At 33.4% G+C, this 18,763-nt stretch overlaps 2 protein-coding genes and 1 long non-coding RNA gene across 10 annotated transcripts in view; 2 read left to right on the forward strand and 1 right to left on the reverse strand.

The window, feature by feature from the left end:
- The first annotated feature begins 1,058 nt into the window (after window positions 1–1,058).
- LOC110379946 (facilitated trehalose transporter Tret1) lies at window positions 1,059–4,587 on the forward strand. The gene is made up of 3 exons (XM_021339778.3): window positions 1,059–1,358; window positions 2,029–2,164; window positions 2,556–4,587. Exons 1-3 carry the CDS (start codon window positions 1,335–1,337, stop codon window positions 3,821–3,823), a joined length of 1,428 nt encoding a protein of 475 aa, XP_021195453.3. The 5' UTR covers window positions 1,059–1,334; the 3' UTR covers window positions 3,824–4,587.
- Window positions 4,326–18,763, reverse strand: part of LOC110379944 (trehalase) — a 68,639-nt gene continuing 54,201 nt past the window's right edge. For 6 of the 8 annotated variants that reach the window (XM_064041681.1, XM_064041685.1, XM_064041680.1 and 3 more), the window contains one exon: window positions 4,326–7,449. In XM_064041681.1, coding sequence (XP_063897751.1) covers window positions 7,320–7,449 — 130 coding nt within the window. In that variant the 3' untranslated portion in view covers window positions 4,326–7,319. Of the gene's footprint in view, window positions 7,450–15,060; window positions 18,208–18,763 lie in introns of those variants that run through there. The other 2 variants (XM_064041687.1, XM_064041686.1) reach the window with 1 other exon arrangement.
- LOC135118796 (uncharacterized) lies at window positions 7,457–11,886 on the forward strand. The gene is made up of 2 exons (XR_010277785.1): window positions 7,457–10,295; window positions 11,689–11,886. It is a non-coding gene; the product is annotated as an uncharacterized LOC135118796 (long non-coding RNA).

Consider the following 18,763-nt stretch of genomic DNA (forward strand, 5'->3'; position numbering starts at 1 on the left):
TTTTTTTGAAGTGGGTTATAAGTGTTTTTTATTATTTTCAAGAGCATATTTTCAGTATCACAAACGCTTGATTGGTAGTAAATGTTTTCTCTCGTATTCTTAAGAGCTATTTACCTCTGTCTATTAGTTTCCTTCATAACTGTTATAGGTTACAGATAACCTCACTTTAATTGATCTTCTATCTTATCATTTACGTTGTTATCGTGGTTATTATTAAAGTTATACATTTAAATGTACAATGCTTTAGTATCATAATTATTTTATAAGTGCAATCTTACTAATTAAGAACTAGGGTTGAACCACAATTACGATAAACTTATATTCCAAGAATATAATGTATGACATGAAGTTAATTTCTGACACTTTCGCGAACATTAAACATTTAAAAAAAATCTTTGACGGATTTTATCGCGGTTATATTGAAATGACACAAGACAAGTTGGTTGTGTGACAGACTTGATCCGTTTTTCCATCCATCCTTTAAAATGGTCCATTCTGTGGCATAACACCCCGATCTTTGAGTATCTTTACGGGAAAAGACGGACAGAAGAAGAAGCCAGAAAATTACTGGTCTTACCTTGAGGCATGGTAAAACTGGCGTGTCGGGGATGCGGGATTGTTCGAAAGTTACCGCGGCCCTGGTACATAAAAGGCCTACGACGGAACACAACGGTTTTTAGTCAGTAAGAGTCTGACACTCCCTCACCGCTGCTAACCCACAGCGGGAGGGGTCATTTGATGATTTTTGGCGCCGTTAAAAAAAAAGTATGGTAAAGACCTTTATATTTTCGGTGATTGACCTTAGAATAAGTATAACTTGGAACACATTGCTTTGGCTGTCGGATAAATAGGATTGACAGATGAAGATAAGCTAAATTATTTGTTTAACAGATTTCCTGATATGTTAGGACAGCGAAGGACCATATTTACTAGACTCGGTTATCACGCCATGTCCCTGATAATATTAATTTTATCAGCATAGAGATAATATCACAAACATTTATTATATATATTTATCTAAAACAAATACCATCTGGATTGAACTCGTACTATTCCTAACTCAGACACCAAACCATATAGTTGTTTCCTAGTATGTATTGACGTTTTTTAAAATAATTAATATTATAAAATTTTACTTTAGATGTGAAAAATTTAAATAACAGTTCAAAAAATTACAATTAGGGCTTAAGGGAAAAAAATATTTTGCAAAAAATTTAATAGTACATTTTTTTAATAATTATGCAATACCTACTTAAATAATCAATATTGTATATAATTCAATAAACACAAAGACCAATAATTATAAAATTGATAGTAATAAATTATGTGAAAGGATGGCAAACACATTTTTAAGACAGGTAAGAACATTTTTTTTCTATACTAACTACTAAACTAAGCGCGCAATATTCAATGAAATACTAAAAACAATACCAGACCGTGGGTCAAATTTGAAAATACAATCAGTGCAAGATAGCCCATTTATCAATAAAATTCTTCTTCTCGAAAGAAGAAGAATTTCTTTATGTAGAACAAAATACTCCCGTGACTATGCAAAAATCGTTATCAAACTTAAGAGAAAGATTTTGACGAAGCTTTTCGCGATCAATTTCCAAAAATGATAACCGTCATTATAACGACAGTTCAGAACTTTAAAGTCTTTTAATGGTTACTTCAGAACTTTATGAATTGTTTCTGCAACGTGACCTTCGGTTTTTGGAGCCATTCTTTACAAGTGACAGCCAGCCTTATCTTTAAACTAGCTTCTGTCAGCAGTTTTACCTGTTTCCTGAAATAACTACTTCCCACGCCGTGATAAAAAGTGGACTGCTATTTGGATAGGCTATGTTAATGCCAAGTTTCATCAAAATCAATCAATTTTGCGTTTATAATATTAAAGTAGGTAGAGTAAGATGGATAAAGGCTAGTTTTATCAGGATGCGGGGTTTAGTTCTCTCGACGAGAATAAAACTACGGTGAAAGAATCGTTTAGGAAGACCCAAAAGTTCTTCAAGTGTCTCCTCCTTGCAGACATGGATAGCCTCAGGAGTCCTCCTCACCATGCTGGAGGTGGGGATGTTCCTGGGTTTCACCACGTGCCTGCTGCCGGCGCTGCAGGATCCAGAATCTCCCATCAGAGCCAGCTTGGAACAGTCTTCTTGGATAGGTTTGTTTGTCATTTTTTTTAAAATCATTATTTACAAGACACATATTTAGGTAAATTGGCTGACCGTACCTATATGTAGAGTTTTAGAGCTTGAGAACTTGGAAACTACCTAAACGCAAATGAAGCTTGGAATATTATAGGTAGACAGGAATGGGTCTAATGGGTCTAAATAGTTAAATCTTGGAGTATTACAAAAAACAAAGTCAAAACTCCATAATATATCCATAGAAAGGACTCTAGAAAGAACAAAGGCGGGGTTTAGTTAGTAAAATTTTAACACTCACACTGGGACTATAACCCACTTAAAAAATAACTCCAGCCTAATGAAGACATAATACCTACCTATCTACATTACAAAAGGTGATTCCTTATCAAGCTCTCTTATTTTCAGCTGCTTCCTTCGGCCTGGCCTGGATACCTGGTTTCCTCGCATCCTCCTACTACATGGACCGCTTCGGAAGAAGAGTGGCTTTCATTCTAGACATCATCCCAGGTGCTCTGGGTCTCGTCCTCATGTATTTCGCCACAAACGTCTCCTGCTTGGTAGCCGCAAGGGTACTGCAAGGCATCACAGCTGGATCCACTTCAATTCTAGGAGCTATAGTCATAGGAGAATATTCTAGTCCTGCAAATAGAGGGATGTTCCTCAATCTAAAGACAGCTGCTCTATACATGGGCAGTACCACCGTACATCTTCTCGGCCACCATTTTCATTGGAGAACGGTCGCTGGGTTGACTTTACTGCCATTCTTGCTAGCTTTTGGTATGGTTTGTACGTGGCCCGAGAGTCCAGCGTGGCTGGTATCAAAGAAACGATTTGATAGGACTAGAGAAGTCTTCTATAGACTGAGAGGGAAAAATGAACATTCCACTAGGGAGCTTAATGATATGATTAACGCGCAAAAGGAACGTATTACCACTGACCACTTCACAGTTTACGAAAACACAATGAATTTCTTCAGGAAATTCGGTAAAAGAGACTTCGTGTTGCCAGTTGTGAATTATATCTTTGCCGCCATTTTACTGGAGACAACTGGCCGCCATATTTTTCCCGCCTATGCTGTCCAAATTATATCAGAAATTTCTGGCAACACTAGCTCATTTTACTATACTTTAGCTTTAGATCTGTTAGTCGCTGTAAGTGCTACATTTTCCTCGTATTTAATACGAATATTTAAGCGACGAACTTTGTTATTTTCTACCGGTTTTATATCTTTAGTTATCTTGAAAGCAGCATGTGGCTACCTATTTTTAGCGTCTCGAAATTTAATTCCGAGTAACCCATTGATTCCTTTGGCTTTGTTTGGGTTGTACTTAGCTATAGTTAATTTTGCATGTGCTCCGATACCTTTGGCTCTTATTGGAGAAATATTTCCTTTAGAACACAGAGGAGCAGGAACTACAATGGCTGGTGTATTAATATCCATAATGAGTATAGCAACACTGAAAACTACACCTTTATTGCTGGCAACATTCAAAGTTTATGGGACTTTTACTATTTTTGGAGTGGTTATGGCAATATCGTTGATTTTCCTATACTTTATGCTACCTGAAACTAAAGATAGGACTTTGCAGGAGATCGAATATTTCTTTAATAATGGAAAGTTTAGAGAAGAGAATAAGAATGATGATAAAGAGCTTGTACGAATGATTGCTTAACTTTTAAGTATAGGTTGTAAGTTTACAATTTACTTTAATATATCTTAAAATAGTTAAAGTATAGAATATCTACTATAAACTATTATTATTATTTATTTTTGTAGATATATAAACATAACACACACACGTATTTGTTGTTTTCTTTAATTCTATTCTGTCATAGGTTTTCAGGATTACAGTAGCAAAACAATTTATAAAAAAGCGACATCTGTTATTAAAACTAAGAACTTTTTAACGATGGCAGTAGCGACACCTACGATTAAGTCTTTGTCTTTATACTCCATCTGAATGAGCACTTGAGCAAAGGTAAACAATCTTATTGCATTTTTTGCACAAATATATATATTAAAGAATAAACTTCTCCTTAAAATAATTTCTCAATTGAATAAGTCATTGTTATTTTTGTGTTTGTATTGATTTAACTTTTCAATAAAAAGTCATAAGTACCTATAAAGATTGTTCATGTTTAGTTAAGGGTAAAATTGAATAAAAACAAGCCAAATAAATTATAAATCTTATTTATTTGTCAAATTCATTCTAATTACTATTACAAATTGACATCACGATCCATGTTAGATACCTACAGAGTAAGTAGTGTACTACACTGAGCGAATACCAACTTTTATTTATTAATAATAACTATTAAAAACTCCTAGGAACAAAATAATCGCCTAATGAAATGTCATTTTATTTACAAAAAGTATCACAAGCAGCTTCTATGTTGGAATTTAGTTTTTTAGTAATTCATGTCAGTTATTTCAAAATTCTTTTTTTATTTTCAGAAATAATGGTTGTCAAAAATCACAATTGTAAAGTAACCACTACTAAGTTTTTCTTCAGTGAACTCTCATAAATGAGAAATAGGTATCGTTGTAACATTCAAAAAATCTAAAACAATATTTATTTAAGCAATTTTAGCATTGAGATTACACAAATAAATAAAATAAACTAACAATCACAAATACATGAGTAACATTTTGTTAAAATGATGCAAAAAATATTGACTATCTTTCACAAAATAATAATAACCTATAAAATGGATTTTTATGTCATGATTTATTATAAATCTAAAATTAATGAAGATTTACTTAAATTATGGTGTCCAGCACCCATGATGTTTATTTCCATAAATTAATGTAAACTGATTAAAATATAAAACATTTTTAATAACATTGCAAACTGCACTACTAAAGTTATAATTCTAAAATGTTTGGATTATCGTTTCTTTTAAAATTAACTTATTTTTCTATAACAAACCTTCTAGAATAATGAATCTGATTCTATGATACAATGAAACCAAACAAAAAATAACTTATAGACATTAAAAAACACATCACATTGTCTCTACTTGAAGCCAGCTTTAAAATCGCATTCCCGCCAAAATATAAATGCATAAAAACATGTACATGAATGAAAAACTGTACATACGAGAAGGAAATAAAAATTGTCTACTTACAAACTAAAGCTAGGCTAATATAACTAATAATACTCATTTAATACCTATAGTTATAAAAATATTGACTATCGACTTTGTTCAGGGTTAAAAAAGTAGGTATAATAAATCCTGAATCTCTGGGTCAGGTGTAGGAACTAATCCAAAAAGGTTTCACGCTGAAATCGCATGAAAAGATATCAAGAGTAGTTTGTGTCTGTCAAGTTGAATTAGTTCAACGATTTTAAACTAGATGGCGTTAGTAGTACTAAACTTGTAGAGAACATGCAAGAATAATTTTCATGATGACACAAAAACGGATTTGTTTTCATTATTAGAATTATTAATTATACAGGTAAATGAACTGAAAAAGAAAAACTATTCGCCAGAGACCGGGATATAAATAAAAAAATAAAATACGGCAAGAATGCGATTTTAAAACGTTGTAATAAAGACAAAAGTATACTTGTATTGCTTTATAAGAGAAAGAATTGAGCGTCTAACATTAATTCATTAATTAGGATATACATGTGATATACCTAGTTAAGCAAGTCGCAAAATATTTAAAAAATAAGGCCAGTAGCCTAATTTTATAGTTACAAATAATTGCGACTTACTGTATTCTGCGGGCGTTTTTAGAAAATGAGAAAAAAAAAACGCCAACAAAATTGCATGCTAATACATCGACATATAACTTCACTATTTTTGAATAAGAGCTAAAACTAAACGAATACAATTATAATAATATTTGTATTTTTATATTTACAAGTCCAGGTTATGCGGGTTAGTGTATAGCAAATACATGGCTTTTGCCTTCAAAAAGAGCGGGAAACCTACATTGTCTTTGCCCATTTTTCTCGTCATAGCACACGCATCAACTCAGAAAGAGATTCCCACTGTTTACAAACTCGAGTTTCTGTATTATTTGTATGAAAAACTTTTAATACAACGCTCATTGTAGTCTTGCCTTAAAGCAATAGGTCGATATTATTATGATCCGATTCTGAGTTGAGTGCTAAGACCTTTTAACGCAAACGCCACGCAGCCGTCACGTTCTAAAACCGCTAACCATAAATTCACAGCACTGCAGAACTGGTATTTTACAAACGCCTTTTATAAGTAGATTAGTTTTTCTTAGGGTTTGAAGAACAATTTTTCAATCATCATTTGACTTCTATCTGACGGTGACGATTTGACATATTTTCTATACAAACGACGAATATATTTTTCAAATAATAGTTTTATGTTGATTGAAAAATTGGCCCTAACAAGTCAACAGATTTGAAATAAATTGTCAATTGTTTTTTTTTCTTTGAATAATGAGCAGAAGTAGTCACGTGTAACAGCCAGTCTTCATCAAAAGTAAAAGCCAAAGTAATATCATAAAGTAAAAGCAACGGTCAAATTCGTTTTTTCACGATTTTATCTATTAGTTTTGCTGGTACTTTAGCCTTGAAAAAACTGGCTGTAAGTCAGTTAGATTCGATTTTTGTCTAATTATTTTTCTAGGTGGAAATATTTTATCTAGTGTATGTATATTTCATTAATAATTAATAACAGAGGCTTTGGCCAAGCTAGTGTTTACACTTAAATACATTTTACAGTAGTTATCAATGAAACTGATTTACTTATCTTTCTTAGAAAAATATTTTGATAGTACATTGCTTAACTACAATTTTTTGTATTTATTCACATTGAGCTAAGGAATTTTTTAACATACCTACAGACCAATAAATATTTATGTATATTTGCTGTATAATGGCAAGCTATTTCTTTCTTTCTAATATCATGCCAGTTAATCGAATTAGAAGTTCATTAATTGGTAAATTTTTTTGCTACCTAGATTTTATTTTTGGCTTAAATAGTTACTTATCAGCTTTTACAGGGTGTGTTTTAAATCTGAAAAAAATCTTTTTTTAACTGTGTTTCTTTTGAAATAAATATTTTAGATTACATCAAAATCAGCCGAGCTTGTCAGAAATAATTTCTTGGACCAAAAAATAACGGTCGTTCCGAAGCCAGTTACCACTCACGTTAAGCGTTCGGTAGCTAGAGGTAGTCGGTTCATCGCTGTCGCGGGTTCGATGCTCCGTTGAGGCTCCTGAGTTCCGTGTAAGGTCTTCGAGAAAGTAGTTTGTAGTCTTCGCCCCCTGATACTCGGATGTAGTCCCTGCGTTTTCTGTACACGATGAGTCTGTAAGGAGAAACATGTGATATCAGTTACAAAGACTATTTTTTGTAAGAAGAAGAAAGAGTTTATTTTTTGCTTAATAAACTAAGTAAGGATCTTTTGTTTGAGGTCTTTGATAGGACATTAATATTTTAATTGAACTTTCAGCATGAATACAGCAAAAAAATATCAAAATACAATTATAATAGAGGCCCGCCATTTTGAACTGAAAAGAAATAGAAGTTACAAATACAATAGATATAGCATTGAAAATGAAGAAAGTACATGGTTTTGCTTTTCTATAAAATCAATAAATTAAGATAAAATACGATACAAAGTTATTAATAAGTTCCTGAGACAAAAGTATGCATTGCATGCCAGTTTCTTCATCAAAAGTTAAAGCCAAAGTAAAAGTCAAAGTAATGTCTAAAGTAAAAGTAACGGTCAAATTCAATTTTTCTATTAGTTTTGCTGTCACTTTAGCCTTGAAAAAACGTATTTGACCGTTACTTTTACTTTAGACATTACTTTTACTTTAACTTTTGATGAAGAAACTGGCCGAAAACAGTAATAAATATAAGTTAAATTATTATTTCTTCAATTCATGTTACAAATAATTTCACAAGATACATAAAAAATACAGGATATGTAGCAATTGTAAACTGACCAATAAAAATACCTAAGATTAATTACAGACATAAACTTAGTCGCAAGTAACGACAGCTTGACATTTATTAAAACTAGTTTTGATTTAATGTACTTACAGTAAATTAATTATTACTTATAGCAGACAAATTACAAGTTATAATGGAGGTAAATAAGCGAATGTAACTAATAAGGATTTACGTTTAGCCGGTAAGATTATATAAATGTTACTTGTCTGAGTTAAAACTTAAGAACTACCGATCGGATTTTTGTACTGTTGTCACCAAAAGATAAAGAGTGGTTCACGAGCTAAATTTACAATCTACATACATCTATGTTTCTAGCCGTTTCCTAGGGTTCTTTTAGCACCCCGAGGCAACTGCTTCCCGCATCCGAATAAAAAGTAACCTGTCTTAACTCAGACTCTTAACTCCAGACTGTCTGCCTTTTTTTCATTTATCCCTAATAATATTATAAATGCGAAAGTAACTCTGTCTGTCTGTCTATTACGGTTTCACGTATAAACCACTGAACTGGTTTTCATAAAAGGTACAGAGATAGAGTTGACCTTGAGAGAGAACATAGTATAGTTTTTATCCCGGACTTTTGAAGAATGCTCTTGGTAACGCGATATAACTGAACTCTACGCGGGCGGAAGCTAGTCCGATATAATTCAGTAAGTAGTTAACATACAGACAGAGTGTTTTGCATTTACCTATAACTTAAATAAAGATTTATACAGATGCAAAGCCGGGAACATTTGCAAATAAACAATAATCAAGCAAGTTGATTATAGCGTAGTTATCCATTATGCACTTATTTGAACACTTTTAATGAGTTACACATGACTTTGCAGATGTATCTGACTACGTAAACACATATCATTTGTTTACATTGCAGCTTAGGTGATAAAGATGACGTCTAATGCATTTTCAAGTACCTACATAATGATATCTAGCATCTAGTACTGTTTACGCTATTTAAAATATAAAGGCTTTAAAAACATCAGTATCTTTTATGAGACTTAGGGAGAAGTTTATCAATTCGCTTTTTTATATTTTGTTAAAAGACTTTTCCTGTTTCTAATCACCGTTGCAGCGTAAAATAAATAAATAAACAGTAGAGAGGTGCTCAGAAACCTGCCATTAGTGGTGTTAAAATATCAATCTAATGCAACACAATACTATAACCGCATGAAATAACTAGCTCCTGTTTGTGGCTTTGTTTGCGTAGTATTTGATTACCGGAAGTACCTGCCTACTTATTCTCATTCAATGATATACTTCATCTACAATTTTTCAGGTAAGTTAAGGTAAAATTTAAAGTTTTGTCTAAACAAGGGACCTAAATACAACGCAATAAGGTATTAAAACTATTTCTTAATAATTTATAGTTATAGGTGCTTACAAAAGTAGTTAAAATGTTTCAAAATCAGACCATTAATACAAATGTAGGTGAATACATGAAAGGTCAAAGGTTTAGCCAATTAAATAATAAAAGCCAATGACGATGCCACTCGCAAGATTTATGTATACAGGATGATCCATAAACTTTGCGCAAATGTCATGTTCAAATGAGAAAATTAGATGCTATAACAATATCGCTTTTATTTATAATCATTTACGGATTCAGCCTAATCTGTTAATGTAATTTCTTAATTCATCATCATCGTCCTGCACTTAACCCAATTTTATTTGGGAATCGTCACAGTATGTTTTCTTCTTCACTTCTAAATTGATTTCAAATAATTCATGTGTCATCAATGTATATTAAGTAACTCAAATTAATGTTTCTAAGATACTATTCTGTTGATTTTTCGTCACTTACAGTCAGTTGCTCACTTAGTAATTGTATAACCCAAATTAATTAATTTTGACACTTAAAATTGTAATTTATAGTCACCATTCACAACTGATTTGACAAACCAAAAGTCATGTAACAAAAAAACAGCAACCTGTATATCGCAAAATAATTGCATCAAAATATGCGCGCACGCAACAAGATCTAGCGAATGCACGCGAGAGCAAACTCAGTATTCTTCTGACTCGCGCACTGTCAACACGTTTGTCATTTATTTTGATTTATTTAAAAGTTTTCCGCGAAATATACACTACTACGTAACATTACAAATAGGTAGTGAAAAATATTTGGGATTTTTTTATGATGAAGGAATAATAAATTGTTATGTAAAAAAAAATTGGACGCTCGGAAAATGGAAAACTGAGGTAAGATGGTCCTTTTAAGTCATTTTCGTTTTCTCTCTAGTGAATGATTTTATAGTATAAACTTTCCCTTTTATTTATGCGCAGAAAGTGATCACCTGATGCAATATGAATTGCATCTTACATTGATACTTAGATATACTTAGATGCAACTTTTTCAATCATTGAAAAGATGTAAATGTCAAAAACCTAAATATTGTACACAAGGCTTGGAATACCTATTTATACAAATAAAAAAAAACCTGTACCAAATGCTATCTAGTTTTTAAACAATAAAAAAATATTCCTGTACACATCCGTACCTACCTAGGTAATATTTTTGTAAATGTTTGAACGATGGACCTTAAACTTGGTATTTTGACAGTTTACTTATGTAGTAAATATAACCACCTACTATACTACTTTTTCACAGTTAACATTTTTTTAAGGACACAGTTTAGACTTTAGCTAGTACCTATGTTCTGTTCATTTTTATTGCAGGCCTATTTTAAAGATGACACAGTAGTAAGTTAAAACGATAGTTTAATGCCCAAGAGCAGGTTATAGTCCTTGTAATAAAACTCATTAAAACTGAGTAAACAAACACATAATTATAATTATCACAGATGCAGCTATAAATGCAGTGTTTGCACATCTGCACAAACACTTATATTTCTTAGTAAACATTGCTATTATAATTCATTTACATTCTTAACTCATAATGGTTTTGATTTTAATATTAGTCTTATTTTAACCTGACACTTACCTATGCGAATTTTCGTGAGGAAGATGATGGGTATGAATGTGGACGGATATAGTGGAAGAGGAAGACCAAAGATACGATGGATGGATTGTGTGAAAGTCGATATGGTAAGAAAGAATGTTAGTTGTGAGATGACAGCAGATAGAAGAGTATGGAAGGAGAAAACATGCTGCGCCGACCCCAAATAAAATTGGGATAAGGGCAGGAGGATGATGATGACTTACCTACGCGAATATTAGCCAAAATAAAACTACTTTTATGGATTTTATCGCGGTTATATTAATAAATATTATGTAATTCTGATTTTCGTATCCTTTTCGGCTTCCATGGTCACGGGTAGAACATGGATGCTGGTTTTATTTCAATGTTTTTTAGAGATCACCTAATTGTAGCCGAGTAAAAATGATTATAATATTAAAGGTAGAACTTTTAGAATGTAAATGATTGGAAATAAATAATCGAGTCTAAAATCAATTTATGTCAAACGTGACCACAAAAAAAAACACAAAAGACCGTTAAATCAGTTTCCAATGTCGCTCAATCAGTTTCCTGTGTTTTTTATACTTGCTAATTTATTTTTTGTCATATCTTTAACAAAATAATATTGACTTTACTTATTTATATGCAGCTTATTACCTAATGTTTCTTTTTCAGAACTGTCTCGAGCTGACATTGAGAGGAAATTACCACGTTTTTGCAATTGAAAACGTCACAGACAGATAACAACAAAGAATCTAATTTGAAACATAAATAACTACCATTAATAGGAGGTTTGACGTTAAAAGGGTATCGGTAAGACTTCGTAATTTATTATTTATTTATCGTTGTTTATAATAAACTCTTCTAACGGTTTGTGTTTTATTTTAAAGTAATTACATATTGTTACTTTATAAAAATATTACCTAGTCTAGTAAAGGTATGTGAATGTGTAGCTACAGTCAGAGGCAAAAGTAGCGATCAAATTAAAATTTTCAAAAGTAAAAAACTTAGTTTCATGCTTTTTTAGGAATACATACGCCCAAATTTACTTAACATTGTAAACTTCACTAAAGATAGATGAATATTCTGTTAAGTTATCAACAATACGGTGTTTACCAGTTTTGTTTGTTTTTGCTACTTTCGAAACTGACTGTACTTATATAAATAAAAAAAGTGTTTGCACATATGCAGGTTTGCAGTAGTCTATGCTTTTGTGTTCGATTGTAGACGACTAAAAATAGACCTAGCATCAGTGTCATTTTAACAAGGTAACATTATGACCAGCCTTTACACTATTCATCCTAACGATAAAATATAGGTAACTAAACAAATAAATAAATTCACACATCATGTTGACCGTGAGAACGTGAGATAAAAACAGTCATACAGAACAATGGCGGATTATAAATTCACGGCTGAAAGGTTATAGAGATCCGCAAATTTAGCAGCTAAGCCCGTAAAACCTTAAATTGGGTATGAAAATTATTGACTACATGTTTCAAAGGGAAGTTATTTTAAGGGAAAGAATTTCACTTTACTTTCATTAACTTAACAAGTAGATACTAAAATTAGACAAAAATTGCAATAAGTTGGCAATAACATCATCGGCCTTCATCCACTCCATTTCTATTCCTTTTCAACCTATACCTTTCTCAAAGTAAATATTAAAAAAAAAATAACAGACAGGAAATAATCAAACACTCTAAATTAATTTCAAACAGAAATAACTGCAACAAAACTTATTAATAAAATATACGAATGCTGCAGAAGAAAAAATAAAATGCATCACCATAGACTCAATTAGTCTTAGAGAGGACAAACAACGTCCTTGGCAAATAAAATACCGGATACTCGCTGTGTACCTGCACTTCCGGATATGAGTACTACAATAGATGAGTATGGATGACCTTCAGAGTATAGTAATAAAATAATGTGTTAAAAAGACTGGATGTGTGAAAATATGGCTTAGTTTATTTGAACTAATATCACAGCTAAAATGGTGGTTGGATCGAGATACAATTTAGAGACAAAGTCATAGGATACTTTTAACTGTTTAAGTGAAGACATTATTTCTGAGTATGGGTGAAACCACGGGAAGCAGTTGTAAAATCGAAAATCAGTCTGTCTTCTATGATTTGGCTAAGGTGTATCCACACTGCAGTAGCTTTTGTGGAGTAAAAAAATGCGACACGATAACATTAGTTCACAAAATTTTACATTCTTCGACTTACAAAAGTATACTATTACTTTTGTCATAGCCCAGACGCTTCAAAATGCTCCTCTACAAACAATAGCATCGTTAATCAGCAACACCGATATAGGATTATCTTCGCGAACAAATATTTCCTTAAAGTAACTATCTACATAGAAGTTCAACAACAGAATCAGGAGTGTAATGTGAACGTATTATTTAACTGGCGATGGCGTAACAAAACAAATACGAGTAACCTTTAACAATTAAAGTCAAGGTAAGTGAGCGTTCTCTGTAACTATAACAATTATTTCTGTTAATTACAAGTTTTAACTCCAATCGAGGACAATGAGGTTACCAAATGCAACTGGCAGGTTAATAAGGATTTTGAAAAAAGGAGTGTCTATTTTAATAAGATAAAGAAAAAAGTAGGTAAAGTAGGTACAAAATGATTAATTGAAGATTTACGTATAACTTCCTCATCTTCCGAGCCTTTTTCCCAACTATCTTGGGGTCGGTTTCCAGTCTAAGCGGATGTAGATGAGTACCAGTGCTTTACAAGGAGCGACTACCCTATCTGACCTCCTCAATCCAGTTACTTGGGGAACCCCTTGGTTAGACTGGTGTCAGACTTACTGGCTTCTGACTACCCGTAACGACTGAAAAGGATATTCAATGACAGCTGGGTACATATAACTACCTATTACACCTAAAATTTTGATGTAGGAGAAAGTTAGACAGATGATAAGATAATTGAAAAAAAAATGCTTTTAAAGAAGCAAAGATTGTTCGAATAATGCTTGTTCTTAACGATCAGGTATTGGAGTATTGGAACATGTTATGTATATTCTTAGAACATTACGATTCAATTATTACTGTCAAGACTACTCATTTGAAGACACACTTTCACTTCTAGGAAGTTGAATCATCCTAGCAATCTAATATTATAAACGGAAGGTTTGATTTTTGTATCCGGATGACACAGGTCTTATTTTATCCGGGCACGGAAAGAAATGATCGGGATGGAGGTGAAACCACGAATATCAAAATGCACCTGTTGAATGCTTTATTATCCCTGAGTAACCCAGGGATATATTTTTCTAGCTACATAAGGAAGTTCTCTCGTTACGAGAGCAAACCGCGGAAAACAGCTAGTTTATCTTAATAGAACCTACCACGATTTTAAAGGCATAAGGATGACAAGACAGGTACATAATGAGGGGACGAGAGAATTACTGAGAATTACTTGTCACTTAGACAATTGAAGGATATTATACGTAATTAGTTAATAGTAGGTAGAGTTGCTAAGATGATGGTATGATAACTTTAAATAAAGGTAAATAAATACACGAGTATCTCATAATATATGTAAGTGAGCTGAGTAGGTACAGTTCTAGGTGCGATGCCAATGCTCTCCTATTTCTCATTAACTCCGGAATATTTAGGCAGTGGAAAATATTTAAAATGTAGTCCTTTCTAAACATTCATGACTCGATAATTCACCTTTTCTAAGAATCATGGTTGTATTGAACTGATTATTTTTCCGACCCAAATATCGACCAATAGAATTGCACCATTCGACGTCACGTGGTACAACCTACATGGTATTATACTGATAATTTTTTTTGAATATTTTCTCTGGTCGTTGCTACGTCAAACTGACAGGTTGTGGCCGACATTTGGGACGGAAAAATAATCCCCCGAATACCACACGAGCTTCAAAATTATCTGGCATTTCCCTATCGGAAAATACCCGATAATTTTGAAGCTCTTGTGGTATTATAAGTGAAAATGATAACTTTCGAATTTTGAATGTAGATTTTTATTTTTAAAGTTTTCTTTTTTAAAAACATACATTTCTAGTTTGAATACTTTATTCTTTAAAATTCAAACGTACCATCTAGTTCAATTCTGTTCAATGTAACGTAAGTACAATTGCAGTAAAAATCCCTTCCGTACTATAACGTGTTAGAAAACGTGAGCGCATCTAATAACGTCCTGCAGTAAATCTTGTCTGTCCGTCCTTAGTATAGTACAAGGTCTTTGTCAATGTAACTGTGGACGGTGAACGATGTGTGTGATTGTACTAGGATTAAGGTACGTGCAGAAAAAATGTAGTGTAGGAATTTTCAGCTCTATGTGTGCATATCAAAACATTTTTGTCAGTTATAAGTCGAATTTGGAATTTTAGAGGTACCCTTAATATAAATTATGTAGTCTGTTTAACAATCATACTTTTAGCTACACATCTACCTATGTAAGATTATTGTAGTACCTACTGCGGGTACAGGGTCGCTAGTTAGATTTATATGGGGTGTACGCGATTGTGTAATGCTTATTTAATCACTCTGTCTGTTGCTGAAAACTGCATTAACATCCGTTTTGACTTCCAAGAAACATAACGTTTAAACAAAAAGCAATGTTATAGTAGAAGACTTTAAGAATGAAAGAAGATAGGAATAATAAATGATATAAAATAATAATCCACCCTACTATAGATCGTGGTATTAAAAAGGTACCGGGTTTAGCACTAGGTTTTTAGAATAAAAACTTCGGTCAAGATAAGGGAATGATGATTTAACTTTCCTGTCGTCTTTCTTTATTATGTGTTATGGTTTATACCTACTACTAACTAAAGCCTATACTTTTTTTAGGACTACGTTTTATAATAATGTGGAAGGCGTCTACCATAACCTATTATTATCTAGTCATAGATGAACCATGTCACGCGATATAAGGATGTAAGAAGTAACACAATAGAACGAGGTTTTATTACAGACTAAATAGGTAAAATTGTTCCTGTAGTGAACGTCCTGTTAGGCTGGCAGTTTCTGGATTTTATTACGGACGTATAAAAAAACGGGAAGTGTGGTATTGTTTGTAGGAAGTTTCAGAATTATGACAATAAAAATGTATATTGAATTTAGTTGTGTTTTTTAATAGCAATTTGGCAATAGTGATTTACCTGAATCTAATTTAAATGCAAAGGGTGTCAAATTTTAAATGTGGCCTTGGACGACAAAGCTTGGTCTCAAGCTACACTTCCCATCCGTATGGGAGGGCTTGGCGTCCGCAAAATTTCCAGTATTAGTTTACCGGCATTTATTTCCTCCGTCCATGGCACTGACAAATTGATCAGGAAAATCCTACCTATTACACTGATCAATTTTGAGGTGCCATGCCTGGCGGAGGCTATTAATGCCTGGAAAGTCACATGCCCGAATACCGATCTACCCGCCAACCCATCCTCCCAGAGACAGTGGGATGAGCCGCTCTGCAGAGTAATACGGAAAAATCTCATTGATACGTCAATTACTTCTGCGGAGCGAGCACGCCTACTGGCTGTGGGTGAATGGGAGTCAGGTCTTTGGCTTCACGCATTTCCGTCGGCAAACATAGGCACCATGTTTGACGACACCACTTTCAGACTCGCTGTCTGCCTGCGTCTGGGTGCTTCGTGCTGCACTCCTCACCGCTGCCACTGCGGGGAAGCTGTCAACAGCCTCGGTCACCACGGCCTGTCGTGCAGTCGGAGTGCGGGCCGCATACCACGACATGCGAATATCAACGACGTGATCCGTCGGGCTCTTGTTGCCGTCGGCGTGCCAGCCGTACTTGAACCAAATGGTTTGGCACGCGACGATGGCAAGAGACCAGACGGCATGTCGCTATTTCCGTGGAAGATGGGTAGGACTTTAGTGTGGGACGCGACCTGCGTCGACACTCTTGCGCCATCCCATCTTCCTAGAACTGCGTGTTGTGTCGGCTCCGCCGCTTCACAAGCAGAGGACCTCAAACGGCGCAAATATAGTAGCCTTATCGGGAATTACATGTTTGAGCCGTTTGGGTTGAAACTCGGGCCGTGGGGTCCGAGTGCTCACGCGCTTGCAAAGGAAATTTCTAAGCGCCTTGTTGACACTTCTCGTGACCCAAGGGCTGGCTTTTATTTCGCACAGAGGTTGAGCATTGCCATCCAACGTGGCAATGCTGCCAGCCTTCTGGGTACATTACCCGGTGACAGCGATGAGGAGCAATTTTTTGATGCTATGTATTAGTTTTAAGTTGTATATATAAGTTTATTTTTAATTTTTAAAATTAATGTAAATATTATGTAAATATTAGAAACGTGTAGATATGTACAAAAATTAATGTAAAGAAATAATCAATATTGACGAAAGCATGTTGATAATTAAAATCTTAATCAATGCAAAGGGTAAGATAAATCCCGACCATTATTTTTTTGTTCAGAAATCTGTTTGTATGACCAGATTTTTTTAAACATAATTATGAAATAAGAGTATTTTGGAGTCTCAAATATCGATATATTAGTTACTTATGTTCTAAGTTTTATTTACCTGGTGCTTGCAAAAAGATACCATAGGGTAAAAATATATTGTTTAAAGTTTTATTTGTTGGAAATCATCGCTATATGTATAAACCGCTGCATATGTATAATGCTAGAGCTTATAAACTAATATCACTAGTCACTACTATTTATAGACTTAGGTGTATTACCTACTGAACAAATATTTACAAACAGCATTGCTAAGCTAAACGAACGTAACGTTATAAATACTGGCAAATAACAATAGTATAATATCACATTTTTTAAATAAATTATATACAGAAAACATAATTAAATCTATTATTGTGATGATAGCTAGTACAATATCTATCACATTTTTAATTTGGAATCGAAATATATAAATAAATAAATTTTAAATATCATATTAAGATTCTATGTTGTCCGATTACTGAAATAAATTGAATTAAAAACAAATAAGATAGTACGTCATCAGGAGTCACTCTTTTCAAAATAGACATATTTTATATACCTCCATTTATATACACATTTTGTACTTAAATCCTTTATATTATCTTCTACAATCTAATAATTAAATTAAGAAAAAATAATGGAATGGTCTTACTTTAGGCGGGCCTCATGTAGAACTGGGTTACAGAAGTAAGCGGCAGTAAGTATAAGTCTATGTAAAGTTTGATATCTGAAACAAAAGAAAAACAGTATTAAAAACAATTAAAAACTTTTTCCTAGGTATATTGTCTTTCCGTCACTCTTGTATAGGCTTGACCACTTTGGATGAAGTCTAGTCTCGAAAGATAGCGACCGAGAGCGAGTCTAGAATGGTGGCAAAAGTCCCATGTCCGACTCTTAGTTCTAAGCCTCAGTTTTCAGGAAAATCGGTTGAGCCGTCCTTGATATATAAATAGTGTAACCAATACGACTTTCCTGCTGCTCTCGAGATTACTATTTCCCGTAGCCGGATAGTTACAAAAATCGAATGTCTTTCTACCGGGTCTAAGTGACCTCCCCTCTAATTTTCAGCTTAAACGGTTCAGCCATTCTTGAGTTTTAAGTATTTTTAATAACACAAAGGACAATGCCTAAAAACGTCCCCACCCACCAACAGACTTGAAAGTAGTGTCATTGGATGCGCCTCATTTAATAGATCATTTCTTATTATGGAGACACATTCCAAAAGTATGGGGTTTAGGAACTATAAGACAATTTAGTATCCTTAATAATCAATTAACTTCAAG

Source organism: Helicoverpa armigera, chromosome 26 (genome assembly GCF_030705265.1).
Source record: "Helicoverpa armigera isolate CAAS_96S chromosome 26, ASM3070526v1, whole genome shotgun sequence".
Lineage (NCBI taxonomy): Eukaryota > Metazoa > Arthropoda > Insecta > Lepidoptera > Noctuidae > Helicoverpa > Helicoverpa armigera.

Coding starts and splice junctions, on each gene's coding strand:
- LOC110379946 (XM_021339778.3), top strand. CDS start 1,335: ATGGCAAACACATTTTTAAGACAG. Junction 1,359..2,028: donor CAAACACATTTTTAAGACAG/GTAAGAACATTT, acceptor TCCTCCTTGCAG/ACATGGATAGCCTCAGGAGT. Junction 2,165..2,555: donor GGAACAGTCTTCTTGGATAG/GTTTGTTTGTCA, acceptor TCTTATTTTCAG/CTGCTTCCTTCGGCCTGGCC.